The 16,106-nt window shown below is 40.8% G+C and overlaps 2 protein-coding genes across 2 annotated transcripts; both read right to left on the reverse strand.

Annotated features, from left to right (window-relative positions):
* Positions 1-1,132: 1,132 nt before the first annotated feature.
* Positions 1,133-7,812, reverse strand: LOC113162314 (transcription factor AP-4-like). Its single transcript, XM_026360378.1, has 7 exons — positions 7,460-7,812; positions 4,072-4,237; positions 3,716-3,814; positions 2,505-2,675; positions 2,247-2,393; positions 1,934-2,101; positions 1,133-1,803 (listed from the first exon to the last, which is right to left on the reverse strand). The coding sequence occupies exons 1-7, from the start codon at positions 7,546-7,548 to the stop codon at positions 1,648-1,650; spliced, it is 996 nt and encodes a 331-aa protein (XP_026216163.1). The 5' UTR covers positions 7,549-7,812; the 3' UTR covers positions 1,133-1,647.
* Positions 7,813-8,786: 974 nt separating this feature from the next.
* mvb12a (multivesicular body subunit 12A) lies at positions 8,787-14,532 on the reverse strand. The gene is made up of 10 exons (XM_026360703.1): positions 14,413-14,532; positions 13,158-13,247; positions 11,656-11,739; positions 11,441-11,540; positions 11,175-11,304; positions 10,612-10,746; positions 10,314-10,420; positions 10,172-10,230; positions 9,950-10,015; positions 8,787-9,812 (listed from the first exon to the last, which is right to left on the reverse strand). Exons 1-10 carry the CDS (start codon positions 14,530-14,532, stop codon positions 9,735-9,737), a joined length of 969 nt encoding a protein of 322 aa, XP_026216488.1. The 3' UTR covers positions 8,787-9,734.
* Between the last annotated feature and the right edge of the window lie 1,574 nt (positions 14,533-16,106).

Genomic DNA, 16,106 nt, shown 5'->3' on the forward strand with positions numbered 1-16,106 from the left:
TTTTGGGAGGCAATATGTTCAGTGCTTTTAATTTGAAAATCAGTTCATTTGACACCGAGTCTTTTGAGCTGTGATGTTGACGTTTTCAATAATGAGATTGAGTTTAGGAAGACGCCTTCCTACGATGTCCTCAAAGTTACTTTTTTCATGTGAGAAACTCCTCATCACTACTCGGAGCAATTCTAAAATGTGGAAATGACAAAACTCATCATTGTGATCAAGTGTGAAGTTACACGAAGGGTTTTGGCCTCAGCTCACTGCTTATCAGCAGAGCACCAAGTTGACAAAGAGCACCTTGCTAAGAGAGACTACATTCTTTGATACCAGCATGTCAAGTTTCATACATACACTGTAGGTGTAATGTACACACCTATCACCGGTGCATAGATAACTTCACATCATGTATAAATGACACAAATGGACTAAAGATGGAATTGCATAAATACCAAAAACTCTAGTGCATAGTCTTTGAAATCAACAAACCAAGACCAGAAGATAGACTGAAGTCTTTGGAGGAAAACCAGAAGCCTTTGTGCTACGTTAGCATATGATTTTTAAATTTACCATATTTTCATGTGCAGCAGACATGGACGGAGCTTCATTCTGTCAAATGGCCTGAGGTGAATTGAAATTTAAAATGAATGCCAGTCATTAAGAAAATGCTGGTAAATGTTACCAGACAAAGAACCAACATGTGGTTCTTTTGTTTTGAAATCAGTTTTTTAAAAAGGTTGGATCCCAAATGAAAGAAAAGACTTTGGTCGCCTCAAAACTGAGATCAGATTCATATGAAATTCATCTCAAGGCCTCTGGTTTCCTGAGAAAACCTGACAAACCTCCAATTTTAAGTTGTTAATCTCAATATAATAAAATGTTCACCTTCAGCATTCAGTAACCCTGACACAAAGTAAAAGTTAACAAAAACATGAAAAACATTAAAACCAAAAAAACGATCAATGTAAATTGTTCAACAGCTTATTTTTAAGGGCTTAGACATAAGACACAATATTTTTTCAAGTAAATCAGAACAAGCAACCAATCAACCAAATAATTTCACGTGTCCTCAAATTTACTTTGTAATTAAGTTAGATTTTCCCCCAAACTTGTAAATGTAGACATGCCTTCGGTTGTAGTTTAAGTTGGGTTTCATGGCCACTGACACTAGAAACAAAACAAAAACAAAAACAAACAAAAAAAAAAGTCTGAGGAAGAATTTACTGCAACTCTGTTTCCTAAAAATCAAGAGCTGCTGGCTTATGTTGTTACATTCAACTCTCCATTACACTGAATCCATCAATTTGTAGCACAAATAATACTGTCAGCGTGCCAGTGACCACTGGGATATTGTGACTGCACACATGAACACATGAAGGATGGACCGATCGCTTGTTTCTTTCTTTCTTTTTTTTTCTTTTGGTACATGAGGAGACCCTTTCCACATGGCTTCCTCTGCACACTGACCATCCTATGTTTTCGATCTTTAGAGATTTTACAGTACACGACTGACACTGAGCTTAACCACTGGATTTAAGAGTTTGGATAATGCCAAAGAACGACTTATTTTAAAAGTAGTCAAGCTCCTGGAGGGAATCTTACAGTGAGTAGGTATTTTAAGTGTTTGTGTGTGTATGTGAGTTCATGGGTGGATCAGTTCATCGAGCAGTCCTCTCCCTCTGTGTCGGTGTCTGTGTCCGAGCAGACAGCGTCCATGGGGGCATGGGTGGGGCTGACGATGACCGCTCGTCTCTGCTCCTCCTCAGCGCTGGCTCTTCTCTCCTGAGTGCGCTCGATGTGCTGGATGGCCTGAGGGGAGAGGATGACAACAGTGAAGGCCGCAGTAACGACTCTGTCCACTCGGAAACATAAATACTTTGAAATAACAACTTCAGATTAGGATTACTTAGTGCTAAGAACTGGCTCAAGTAACACGCACCTGCACAATAGTGTCCAGGTTCTGTCTCGATGTGGACACAGTGCTGGTGTGGACCGATGGGCTCATGGTCACCACTGTGACATGATGGGGGTGATGGGTTAGTGTTGGGGCAGGGACGATGACGGTGGGGTGGTGGGTTGGAGCAGGTGGAGTTGTTGGAGTCAGCACCTGGAAGAAAGTAAAGTAAAAACAAACGTGCTTTTTTAACATAAGATTTCACATGACTGACATTTGATGTGCCTGAAGTTTCTTGAGGGTTGGGAGTGGAAGTGCTGCCATGTCTTTAGTGTGTGTGCATGTTTGTGGGTCTAACCTGTGGACTGTGCGTTTGTCTGTCAGCAGCGTGGATCTGCTGCAGCCTTAACAGCGTCTGACTCTGAATGAGTGCCTGCTCCTCCTCCACCTGCTGGGTTATCACTTTCAGACGCTCTGGGTGCAGCTGCGTGTCCAAAGAGCGCACCTGAACACAAACAGTGCACAGGTGGGTGTTTGTTACATAATGCCCCTCTTCCAAACCCAAAACAAGCCCAATGTATACAAAGGCGTATAAAAACTAACATCTGCTCCTCACCTGCTCCTCCAGCTGCATACGAGCTGATCGCTCCTTGTCCAGTTGCTGTCGAAGCTCTAACATTTCCCTCCTCAGCTCCTCCACCTTCTCCTCCTCCAGTGTGTCTGGAGACCCAATTCCTTCGTCCTTCTCCTCTGCTCGCCTCCTCTTCGGTGATGAACCACTGAACTCCTAAATTAACATAAAGTTAATATTCAATAAACAGTCTGAACAGACAGACAATGCCATTTTGTGAAGAACAGATGTGCTCTAAAACTTGACCGGGTTTGCGTTTAAAAACAGCACACGCTGACTGAGCTAACCTGAACAAATAGCTGGTGGAGGCAGAAAATTAAAACACCAGGTGAACCAGCATCACATCAAACAAAGATGACTGGTAACATGTTTTTTTACATGGCTTAGTATGACTGAAGCAGACGTGACGACAGCAAGCAAAGAATACAGTTAAGATGGCAAACAAGAGGCTCTGATGTTTTTTCATCGTCCTCACCTCAACATGCCAATACAAGAATATTTTCACAATGACAAGGTCATCTGGAATGAAGAACCTCAAACAGTCTGTAGTGAGCGTGACTGTTGTGGAAATAACAAGCCAACGCTGCTTTGATTACGGTGTGGAGGCTGGCAGCATTGTAGCAGCTGGAGCTTATGGCTGCCGCTCTACCATGTGGTTTTATGCCCACCATATGCACTGCAGCACAGCTGGCCTCCCACTCTGCCCTGATATCATGTGCCAAGTCCATTTTTGACAGAAACTGCTTCTGAAAAAAATTGTTTCATTTTGTTTCCCTCTGTAGCCGGTTAAGTAGGAGAAACGCTGGTTTTCCTCTTGCTAACATGCTCTTACTTCAACATTAAAAAAATCTTTCATCTAGCTTGGTAGGCTAGAGCAAGACAAGGTAAGAAGTAAAAACAGTAAACACAAAACCATCACAAAGGACGACCTTTAACTACATAAAAATACACAGAAAAGCTCAGAGCCACAGCAAGCTGCTGCTCCCCTTTCAAAACTGTCTCAGTGGGCTATGAAGCCATGCAGAGAGCAGAACAATACAGCGTCGGCAGCCAGTGCTGGTGAAAAATCGCTGTTACAGTCATTATGTACTGTGAAAAAGATGTGTATAGAATAGGACTACAACTACAAGCATCGTCATCTAGGAACGCAGTTTTATCCACAGGAGTTGAACATAACGACAATGACGTGGCGTTACCTGGATGAAGCGTTTGAGCTGGTTGTTCTGTGCCAGGAGCTGCGTCTTTTCCTGCTCCAGGGTGAAGATGTAGTCTGCTGTTTGCTGCAAGATGGCCGCCTGGAATGAAACCGACAGGGAAATTCAGAAAACACACACAGATACATTCTCACAAAATTGTTGCTGAAGCACAAAGGAAACACAAATGAATTTTTATTTACTGGACCCAATCATGTAGCTTCTGATCCAAAGAGGACGAAAAAACTAATGTTTCTAAAAAATATTTTTAGTGTAAGAGTTAAGCTGCAGCCACTCGAGCTGCAGCAAAATGGGCACAACATCGTGAGGGAAATCTAGTGTCTGCATGTTTGTTGCACCTTGCTGAGCTTCTCTCCATCTGTGTGGGGCAGGAGTGTTTTGAGGGACTGGAAGCCTGCGTTGATGCTCTGCATGCGCCGGCGTTCATTGCTGTTGGCGATCTCACGGCGGATTCGTCTCTCCTGGTCCTGGGCTGTCTCTGGGCTGAGGGGGATGTTGGCCAGACTGAGGGAGTACAGTGAAAGAAGAGAGAACATCATTTCTCTGTCCCATTAACTCACTGTACTGCAAGGTTTGCAATGACGCTGTATAATCTGCCTCCCGACACATTTCTTATGCTTGTTTCTTATTGTTTTTACATAACATTAAGTATTTTAACAAGCAAAAGGCTTCACAGAGAAAGCAGATACAAGAAAAGGAGACTTAAAAAACTGACTAACTAGAGCAGCAACTACTAATTATTTTCACTAGATTAAACTAATGCTAATTATTTTCTTTGTCTCATCAATGTCTATGGTAAAAGTTTATCGTCAAAAGTGTTATTGCTTGGCCAACAACCTAAAACCCCACAATATACAAATTACTATAGTATACCCGACCCGTCATATCTTTATTATCATTAAATTAAAACAACATCAGTTAACGGACCAAAGAGAAAAGTAGAACGTTTTTAATATTGGTAGTGGTTGTATGTTTAAACTTGAGATAAACTGATAACACAATTGCACTTGAGACACGGCAACAATAAAATCTCCAATCAGCTGCAATCTCTGACAAGTTAAACCTTTAAACTTTACCAGGTGTTAGTCCTGACCCATTTAAATTCCCCAGTTTAGCTGTCTGGAAGTCACAGAGTTTGTCCAAACTCGGAGCTCCCATACGTTCTCCGCCCTGCGGCTGGGTGTTTTGGGGGCAAAACCTCTCGTCATATAAGACAGGTGACATATTAAGGCAGCGTTTTAACACAGCCCATTGCATTAATTTGGGAAAAGTGTGTAGTTTAACATACTGACACGATAAACAAACTATTGGAGAAACACAGCATGTATTTAAAAAAAAAAAAAAAAAAGTGACACCATAACACAACACAGTGGGTTGTAATACTCAGGGATTTTATTTTGTAACACTATAAAATTGTGACAGCTGGAACTGTTTCATCTGGGAGACAGTAGGAGCAATGTGGTGTTCACAATACAAAGCAATCCACCAGGGATCCATCCTACCAGATGACATCATGTTGCTGAGAAAGTTGAACCGGATCCAACTTTTCCCTGCACAAGGCTGCATCATTTGCACTGGAACCCCGGTGGTGCCACGTGCTGGCGTGTTAAATGCACTCTGTTGAGTGGGGAGGGCTTTTTTTCATCATGCAGTGAAACTTAGTCTGAAAAGAGCCTGAGACCTAAGATCATGGCGTCAAGAAGTCAACAAACCCGAAGAACCAGAACTGTGATGTTAAGGAAAGGCACAAAGGTCAGGAAGAGGGTACAGCTCATAAAGTCTGATTTGATTTCAAACTATGTGTTTACAAGCCATCATCATAATGGATGTATGCGCCGACGGAGGAGCACGGCAACCTTTACAGCTCGATTTGCTCCACTAAGACAGAAATTACATTTAACTGTTCACCCTGATTTTTAACACACACACACACACACACACACACACACACACACACAGGCTTAACGGTTTAAGTGGACTTCAATGAACTTAATGAAAAATGGTTTAATTGTTGGCAAATATTAAACAATTATGTACAACTTACTAGTGAAACTAAAGTTGATCAATATTAAAGATTAACTTCATTCCATCATCAATCAATTCAACTTAGCCTTTACTCTTAAGAAGCACAGTCGCCACAATATTCTGCACTTACACACCACCCCATGCGATTTGTACTTAATGGGGGCGTCATTTAATTTGAAAACAGGATAAAGACCCTAAACACACCACATGGCTACACAAATGCTATGTAAGAATAATGATGGAGTGCTGCCTGGGATGACCTGGCCTCCACAGTGCTGAGATGGTTTAGGATGAGTGAAGCACAATGTGTATGTTTGCCATCATTATATATGGGAACTCCTTCAAGGCTGTTGGAAATATGGGTGACAGGCTCATGGTGGGGGGGTTGTTACCTGCTGAAATGATGTGCAGAGAAAACTACTTTCTAAAGCAAAATGTTTACTTATGTAATAATATATATAATAATGTATAACTTTAAATACATTTTGCGTTGCTTTCATTTTGTTTTGACCACAAAATTCCACATATTATTGTTATTATAAGTATTTATTGTTCCCTTAAAATACGGAAAATAACATGAACAAAATCACACTGAGTAACAAGGCTCAGTGTAGAAACATTTATACAGTGGGTCCACACGCATCATGTCTATAACTATAGTACTTCACTTACTATCTTAGCCTCACTATTCTTTAGAAATAACTACGATGTTGATAAAGATTTAACAGATAATCGGCCAGAAGCACCACACAAAAATCCAACACGGCCGCTTTTTGAAGTTTAAGTTGAAATCAGCTGTTGTCGGTGGTGCTGCCAGGAGCCGCGGACCTCCAACATGGCCGCCGGAGTGCGCGTCTGGACAGTAGCAGCAGTGAAATGTGACTCCGCTACAGCAGCAAGGCCATTAGCATCCAGGAGAACAATGCTGTCTCCGATAAGCACTGCTTTATCAACCTGCTGCTGACACACACACACATGTGCGTCCGCCGCTACGCCTAAAAGCCTTCGTGTTTCGTTTAAAACGATCTTATATACACGAGTAAAATAAGTGAACACATGCACAATACTGCACGGAAACGAGTGCGCAGATAGCTAGCATGCACAAGTTAGCCGAGCTAAGCTAATTTTAGCACATGACACCGCCGTGGCTGCTGCGCGGAGCTTTGCTTTACCAGGCACATTACACAACCGAAACCGAACTTTTCACATCCATATTCACTACAAACACCCGTTAGCTGTATGTACAAGGAAAACTGCGAAAACACCAAACACCGCAATGATATAGGTGGTTTCACACACGGAGTCTGGTTCATAGCAGCGAGACGGCGGGGAACACGTTCACTACCACGTGGTTGGTGTTCAACTAACCGTAAATGTATCGATTTCGTCTCTGTCGTACATATTTCTCATCTGGTCGGCTACACACATGCTTCGTATGTTACTACTGTTAACTCGGCCAACAAATACCCCATGGATGACATTAACGTGATGCCCGTTGCGCCAACAGCGACAGCTGGCACAGCGAACGGCTAATTCTACGTTACACAACCACGCTCCCGCTGCCTGTGTATGGTGGCCAAGCTAGCAGCTAGCGCGCTAACTGGAGCCAGACTGCAGCACACACACAGACACACGCTACAGACACATGGGAGACAATTCGAGCGAGCTGCGCGGTATCAACACAAATAGCTAGCTCCTCACCTGCAGAGACCTCCTATCACATCCTTCTCCGTCTTCTTGAACTGCTGTAAGGACGGTATCTTCTCTGTCGGCATCATGAAATATTCCATGCTTTCCAAAGCACCTTGTGTAGTCCGTGTTTTCGGTTTTTCTCCGTCCTCTGAGCTCCTGGAAGAACACTGTTGTGTTTGGTTTTTACCGCAGAGCTCTCGCTGTCGTGCTCCTCACCGGCTCACATCTAAAAAACACCGCTTCAAAATGTGTCAACGCGAAGAGCTGAATAGGAAAAATAAAAAGTTAAAGCTGTGTTGCTTCCCACAGCTGATGGGGTTCCCTCCAGTGTGTGTGCGTGCTTCTTGCCTCCGCCTACTACGGGTCTGTGTCTCTGTGTGTGTGTGTGTGTGTGTGTCCTACCTCCGCCTACTACGGGTCTGTGTCTCTGTGTGTGTGTGTGTGTGTGTCCTACCTCCGCCTACTACGTGTGTGTGTGTGTGTGTGTGTGCAGCTGATTTGTGTGAGGCGGGAAACAGCTGGTTGGAATCAGAGCCGTTTTCCGGAAAGCAGCACAAACAGAGCTGCTCCGGTGGTGCGAGTCCGGCCCTCACACAGACACACAGCAGAAACCAGAAGAGATCAGAAGGAACCGACAGTAGTGGATGAGAGGAAACGATTTACAGCAACGTGCATGGTTATTAAAGTCCAGCTGGAAAATGACTTAATGATTAATCCATTATCAAAGCGGCTGCCAGTTAATGGTAATTGTCAGATTACTAATTGATAAATCAATTAATCAGTAAAACTGAGGCCTCACAGAGCTCAAGTATATTAGTTTGTGGATATTGTATCCACCACAAGCATCATGTAATGAATGGAAAGTAACACCTGCATCACTGTACCTAACTGTGAGTGCTCATCTTAGAAAAGTTAAATAGTGGACATGTGAAAATGTATTCTGTGAAAAAGGTCAGTTGCAAAGTAATTACAGGTCACTAACTAATGCATACACAAAACACATTTATAGAAAATTCACTCTTACAGTGTTTCGTTTAGTTATTCCCATTTTGCACAAGTTATGTAAAAATGGGAACATAGATATTTTGCAAAGCAGCAGCAGAGAAATTGTTTTCAAGGAGACTCGGAAGATACACTGGATTTAAATGCTGAAGCCTTGAATCAGGTACATTTTGAAAGCAGCTAACGTATAACACAGGTTTGCACAAGTGTGTCATGGCTCAAATAAAAGTGATTTCTGAGGACCTTATAGATGAAGTGTTGCTGATGACTTTATATGTCCACTTGACTATTTTATTAAGACAAACTCACCAGAAAAAATTGACACTACAATATGTCAAGCACTTCCCTTTGCCTCTTTTTTTTTTTAATGCTAATCCACATAAATGAAATAGTGTTTCTTAGGCTTTTATGTTTTCCATGCAAGGTAACGAACCACAAAAAATGACATTGTACAACATAATAGATACATATTTGGCCCTTAATCCAGTAAAAACAAACACACATTAAAAACAGATTCACACATTTTTATACACAAGTATAACTAACATATAAAGCAAAAATATACAGCTTTAGTCTCTTGGCCTTTAGGATATAGCACTTCTTGGAACAATAGAAACCTAATAGTAGGGTATTCTTCATTGGAGCATAGAAAGCAATGCACTATCGCTTACACTTATACATGTTAGTGGAACTATTGATTTCAGCTAAATATCTGCAGCAAAACAGGTAACATACGCCAGTGCAGGTAACACACATTCTTCTAAGGCAAGTGCAGCTCCATTTCATCATACCATCATTCCAAACCTACAATGAAGCAAGCAAAAGCAAAGGCAGCAGATATTCTACTCATTAATTCAAGACACCCTTTAACCCTGGAACATCTTTAAAGCCTGCATTCCCACAACTGTACAAATTCCTTAATACAATGTAATTACAAGAATGAGTTCACTGAAGGAGGCCTTTGGAAACTTTGGAATGATTGAGGATTCAGAGTACAGACTCAACAGGAATGACAAATAAAAAAGAAATGGGAGGGAAAAGTGTAACACGTAACACCAGGACTGCTTCGAAATGTGATTGTCGTGCCTCATGTAGTGCTTCTGGATAACACTTAAATTGACCCTGTTATGATAAATTCCTTATGTGAAGCTGTTTAAAGCATCAGATTATACACCTAAATGTAGGTATGATCGTCCTTCATCTGTACCATGATTTTAGAAGTCATCCAAAAGACCCATAAATCTGATACCACTAGTTTGTGTAAGTGTGAAGATCACAGAGCTTATGAAACACTTCCAGTTGACAGTGAAGGTCTGTTCCTCTTGGCAGCAGATTCCTCCACAACAAAAGTATAGTTATACTGAAAAACAAACAAACAAACAAACAAAAAACAAAACAAAGTGAGTATATTTTTTGTTAGGAAAAAAACTAATATTTGTATTATATTCTTTACAAATGTGTGAAATGGCTGATATTAAGAGTCTGATGTGTGCCAACCTCATTTTCAATATCTTGGAGTGACTTTATAAGGATGTTGTTTAATTGAGAGTTCAGCTGAGGAGTCTATGAGAGAGAAAGGTAAAGACAATGAAATGCGAATGCATGTTTATATTACCTGAGGTGTAACAGAGAGAATAGGAGATAAAGTTAGGAAAGGCAACAGCTGCTTTTTGTTATGAAATACATCAACATTAGTATTGTTGAAAAGGCCAAACATACTGTGTTGTTGGCCTGGACGTCAAACTTTGGGTGCAGACTGAAGGGAACTCCATCTAGAGCTGCAGAGAGGAAAAGGTTGCAGGTGAGAAACAGTGACACACCTACGACAGTGTTCCTGTTTGCAGAGAGAGACTTGGTGTACCTGTAATTCCATGAATACTGGTGTCAGCAGGTTTATCCGAGTTGTCCTTGATATGGAGACTGTGGTGTCTCTGACTCGGTTTACCTGGTGGCACTGGAGGGGCGTTGCTGTAGAAAACAACCAGAAAGAATAAAACACCTTTAGGATATTCTGCAAGTGTGTTATCGACATACTATACTATTTTTTAAAATGAAATAATTAATATCAGCTACAACAACAAAATATGAATACTAATTTACTACTACTATCACAACTACAACTACTATAATAATGTATTTAATTTTACAATCATGTGTACCTTGGTCTGAGGGGGAGTGCAGCAGGTGGTTGGTCCATTGAGAGACCATGGAAATCCAGGCTGATACTGCGGGGTTTTGGCTTGGGGCTAGAAAAATGTCCCTTTCGACACCATAGCACGTAGCCGCTAATGTCGCTGTGGAAATGGCAAATGATCAGATCACTGTTAGATCACAGCAGATAATTTCATATTGGTTATATTCTGTTCTGTCTAGTCTGTCTATTTAACAACAGTAACTACTACCTTCAAAAGCCCCAATATGAAACCTGTTTGGTTTTGTTTCACCATTGTGTAGACCCAGACCTTTTGCTTTTTCTGTGCTACTAACTAAGGCAGGAGTGTCTAATGCTGGTTTCGAGGGCCAATATCCTGCTAGCTTTCCTACCATCTCTGCCCTGGTTGCAGAACAAGCAGGACAGTGGTCCTTGAGGACCTCTGTACTTACTACAATAAAATGTAGAGATAGTACCTAGAACTTTTTATTTTTTTGAATTTACTTAAGTATTGAGTTTGTGTTTGAGTTCTGCCATCTCTGAATATTTGTATATGTTAATGGTACCAACCCCACATATGTATAGTGCTGCAGCATCATTTTGCTTTTGGCCGTCAGTTTAATATTCAACACAGCTGTGTCCACACTGCCCACAGGAACAATGCGCACACAAATACGTTTCTTCTTCGAAACCGAGGCCTCTACATACACAAACACAAACACAAACACAAACAAGTCAAATATATTAGAAAAAACATACATACAAAATATATATAACACATCAATGAATCAAACAGAAGGAGTCAGGGTGCCCAGTATGGGTGCACATATACTCACTCTGATCAAGGTGCTCTGCTATGTAGCAGAAACCATGAGGAATGGAGTCCTTTTCTGAAATTATCTGAATGTCTGACACTACCATACCACTTGTCACGTCCTATTTACATTGAGAGAGACAAAGGTAAAGTCAGGAAGGAAATGAGAGTGCAGTTAGTAATGAGCTTGTAAAAAAAAAAAAAACACATCCCACTCTGACATTTTATTTCTTTTACCTTGCTATAACAGAGGTAATATCCAGACTTCATTGCAAAGCCGCGTGTAAAGTTTGCTGCTGCTCCATCTTCTGTGATGCTGATCTGCAGAAGGGCAGAGAGACTGAGAACAAGTAGATGTACCACCCTTGACCTCACAGCTTGTGTCTGATTAATTCAAAATAGAAAAGCTGAGGGATCAAGAGATCGGCTGATGTAGTGACACTACTATTCACCTTCAGGCAATAGTTCCATCTACTGCACTTAGTTTCATCCTGGTCATGAGAATGAAGCTGTGGTTGCCCCAGAGTATGCAACTATTTTCAAGGTTTTAAGTTAAGTAGCAAAAGTGGTTGTTAATCAGTTTCAGCTGCTTTGGTGTTGATGAAATTAACAGCAGGTGAACTCGAGCTGAATCTCACAACAACAAGATAACCCCGAAAACAGGAACCCCCATCTTTTGTTTGGTGGTGGGTGATGGTCTGGGGAGGCATATCCATGGAGGGACGCACAGACTTCTACAGGCCAAAACAACAGCACTTTAAGTGCCACTAGGGGATGCAACTATTAACGAGATAAAATCCTTGGACCCACTGTGCGACCCATCACAGGTGCAGTGGGTCTTGGGTTGCTCCTGATCCTGGCCTCACATGGTGAGAGTTCCTAGAGGATGATGGAACTGGTACCATTGACTGACCCCTACACTTGGCCTGACCTAAATCCAATAGAGCACTTCTGGGACATTATGTGTTGGTCCATCCAATGTTACCAGGCTGCACCTCAGACTGTCTGGGAGCTCAGTGATGCCTTCAACCAGATCGTGGAGGAGACACCTCAGGATATCATCCGTCATCTCATTAGAAGCATGTCCCGATGTTGTCAGGCATGCATTCAAGCATATGGGGGCCATAAAAAGTATTCAGTACCATTTTGAGTTGCTGGAATTAAATTTCAGTAAAATGGACAAAACTACTTTATCATTTTTTGCCTCTTAAATTTTCAGGGTCTCTTTAAATTCAGCCCTCTGTAGATTGATAATTTTAATTTCCATCATTAACAATTTGGCATTCTTTCATTCCTAACACATTGCATAGTCCATATGAGTGGGGGCGTTTTATTTTATTTTAGACTTTACTTTTTTCTTATGGCTCCAGAGTATAGGCCATCACAATACAAGGCACATTTTTGTCTTCATTTCTTCATTTTAAAATAGTCATTAGAGACTAATTTCTCTATATCACCTTGTTTAATTACAAACATCGGTTCTCCACTATTACCATTATGTCTCCCATCCTGCTGATGTGTCAGTGTTTGGCTGTTTGATGTAGCTGCTACTGCAGTGTGCACAACCATCACTATGTTCCCCACATTGTCTTTGGAAGGGAAGGGAATTACTACCTGGTTCCTATTTAATTGGAAGCCATGTAAATGATTGAATATTATATTATATTACTGCAGTGACACTGATGTTCTGTTGTAAATAAACAACTGGATGCATGTGACCTCTAAATGTTTGTTCTTACCATGGTAAACTCTCTGGGGCAGGTGCTGCTGTTGGACGTCCATGCCACTGCTGTAATTGGCCGGACTTCCCCATGCTCCATCAACGACATCTGAGAAAGAAAAAACAAGAAATAAAAGGATTACATGCAGAGAAATTCACAATCAAACATGAACGTATTAGTAAATAAAACTATCTTTTTGCCTGGGAGGTTTTGCAGGGACGTTAAGTCACACAAGTAGGCGACACGAACTCACATGTATTTAGTCAAGAGGATAAAAAGATATATACCTGAAATCCATCCATCTCAACCTCATCACTGATGAGGTTGAGTTTTTTTTCATCTTACATGTTTTGTATGTCTGGGTGTACTGGGACCTAATGACGTTATGCTAGGCATGTAGTGATGATGTGACAACAGTGGTGACTCACAGTTGCGAACAGGCCGCCATTCAGACTAAGAATTCATGTTAACCCTGAGCTTCACCATCAGGGACTGAAAGATCCTATTCTGTGTAAACAGCAGTCTGTGTTCAAGGTCAAAAAGACACTATATAGCGCAAGAATTGACCCTTAAGTTCTACACATATTTAAAAAAAATAATATACAAACCCAAAGCCTACTAATTCATTTTGAAATGATTTCTACAAGTCACATGTTTAGAAATATTACAGCAGTATATATGATGATAAAAACTGTATGTAAACTGTATACTAAAAGTGTGACAAGCACACATTAGAACAAAAATCTCTTGTTCTAAACAGTATGGAGAGTAGCATGTCTGAAGAAGGCCAAATGAACAGACACAGACACAGAAACGACCTACTTCAATCTGCAAATTAGGAAATGTGAAGTGAGGACAGATGTTTGACAGGTGTATTATTTACAGCTGGTTCTCCACCTACACACACGTACATAATACTGCTGTGTGAACTCTATTTGTGTATCAGGGTGGGAAACCAAAACTAGTCAAATGAACCAATTTCGACAGTTTGACTGCTCCATAAGCAGCAATGAAATCACCATTATAACACATTTACCATTCCTGACAGCTGTATGTGTATTTATTATGAATAAAACCAGAGTAAATTACCAACAAAGACTGGTTTGGAGTCATATTCCTTGTGCTTACATGACAAGCCGTTCTTGACGTCACCTTCTCGTTGCAGTAGCACCGACTGTTTCATTGACAAACTTCGCTTTCTTGCTTAAAATGTGCCTAATTTCCCTTTTGTGATGTTAAAATACCAATTAAAATAACAAAAAGCCACACTTACCTTGTGTTGGGATTCACTTATGCGTCTTCGAGTTGCTGTACTTCGGCAGACAAACAACTTTTTGGATACTAACCGGAATTTCTTAGTCTTCCTCGTCAAAGCAGGAAGTGAGGAATCCATTCCGACTACAACTCCCAAGAAACCACGGGGCCAGACGTCAGAAATAAACGTCAAGCGCTTCCTCTAATCTGAACGCAAGATGGCGGCAGAACAACTGTATGAGGAATTCTGGTGGTTTCACAGTTGTGCATAGAAATGCTGGGAGTGTTTTTGGTCTTTGCAATAGAGTTGATGCCACTTATTCCAGAACTGAAGTACTGTTTAAATATGAACATTAATAATATGACACAAAGTAGAATTATTAACATTAGCAGTGGGGTCAAATCCAGAGAGGGAATATTTAACTGAGGGCACATTATTCTGGCGCCACTGTCTTCTTTCTGTTTAAAATGTGAAAGTATTTGTCACATAATGACCATTAACTTAATAGTAATGTGTCTAACATAGAGAGAAATACCCACAAAAAGAAGTCACTCTTCATTCATCATAAATAGCAACAGCTGCATGTTGTCCACTGGTAATGTGAGTGAGAGAGTAAATTCTTCCTCTTATAACAGTGATAAAGTTTTGTGATGTCTACAGTCAACAATTAATTGTATAATCAATTAATTGTGTTTAAAACAACAGCTCATAGATTTGCATGATGATCTGCTGCTTGATGAAACACAATGCCCTGTAGAGGTACAGCTTCCTTAGACAACAACAACAACAACAACAACAACAACAACAGCATGGTCATTATGGTGAAACTGTAATATGAAGCTGCAGCATGCTGATGGAGAGCTGCATCAAGACAAAAAGAAGGCCGGGACTCAGCCTGCTGATTTCAAAGTAAAAGCAACAAAACCATTAAGTTTAACTTCTGTGATCTAAGTAACCTATGTTTTTGCAAAGTACCAAACATATTTGTTCGTTTAAAATGTAAATTATTGGGAATATTTTGCAGTTTCTCTGTATTTCAGCGACCATGTTATCAGGATGGTTTTGGTTTGTGCAGTAGGTTTACACCATTTTCACAGTAGAAGCAACAAGGTTAGTTAATTAAAGTAGATATTTTAAAGCACTGATTGATTAAATGGTGATATGTGTTCATATAGCACTGATAACAGATGGGTGATATGCCTCTCACCCCGTGTGTGATGGCCATGAACACATCCTTTCCTAAAGACCTTGCAATGGAAGTGATAGGAGCCAACAATCACACATGCAAACAAGTTCAGTGCAAAAATGTATTTAAAGGTAATATGAGGTTTAACCTAATCAAAGTTTACTTTCTCTTCAGTTTAAAATGACCTCATTATTTCCATTTTAAGTCAGGTCAGTAAGGTTGCAATGGTAAAAATCTGAATTTATGTACTAAAAAGACAGTTAAACTGATTTAGAGAAAACATTAATCACATGTTATGTGTGCAGATGGAGGTCTTACAGGAAGGAGTTGTAGGAGGAATGTCTTAAAGGTCAGAAGGGACAGGAGGACTGGTTACAGTCAGTAAACGTGTTTCAGTGTCCACAGGCCATGAGCACCTGAACATTGTTTACAGATGAACCCGTTCTTTAAGGTGGGCGTTTTAATTTGAAAACATTTAGCGGAAGTAGTTGCGCGCCTTGGCTCCGCGGTGTTTTCTCAGGGAGGA

Source organism: Anabas testudineus, chromosome 1, assembly GCF_900324465.2.
Source record: "Anabas testudineus chromosome 1, fAnaTes1.2, whole genome shotgun sequence".
Lineage (NCBI taxonomy): Eukaryota > Metazoa > Chordata > Actinopteri > Anabantiformes > Anabantidae > Anabas > Anabas testudineus.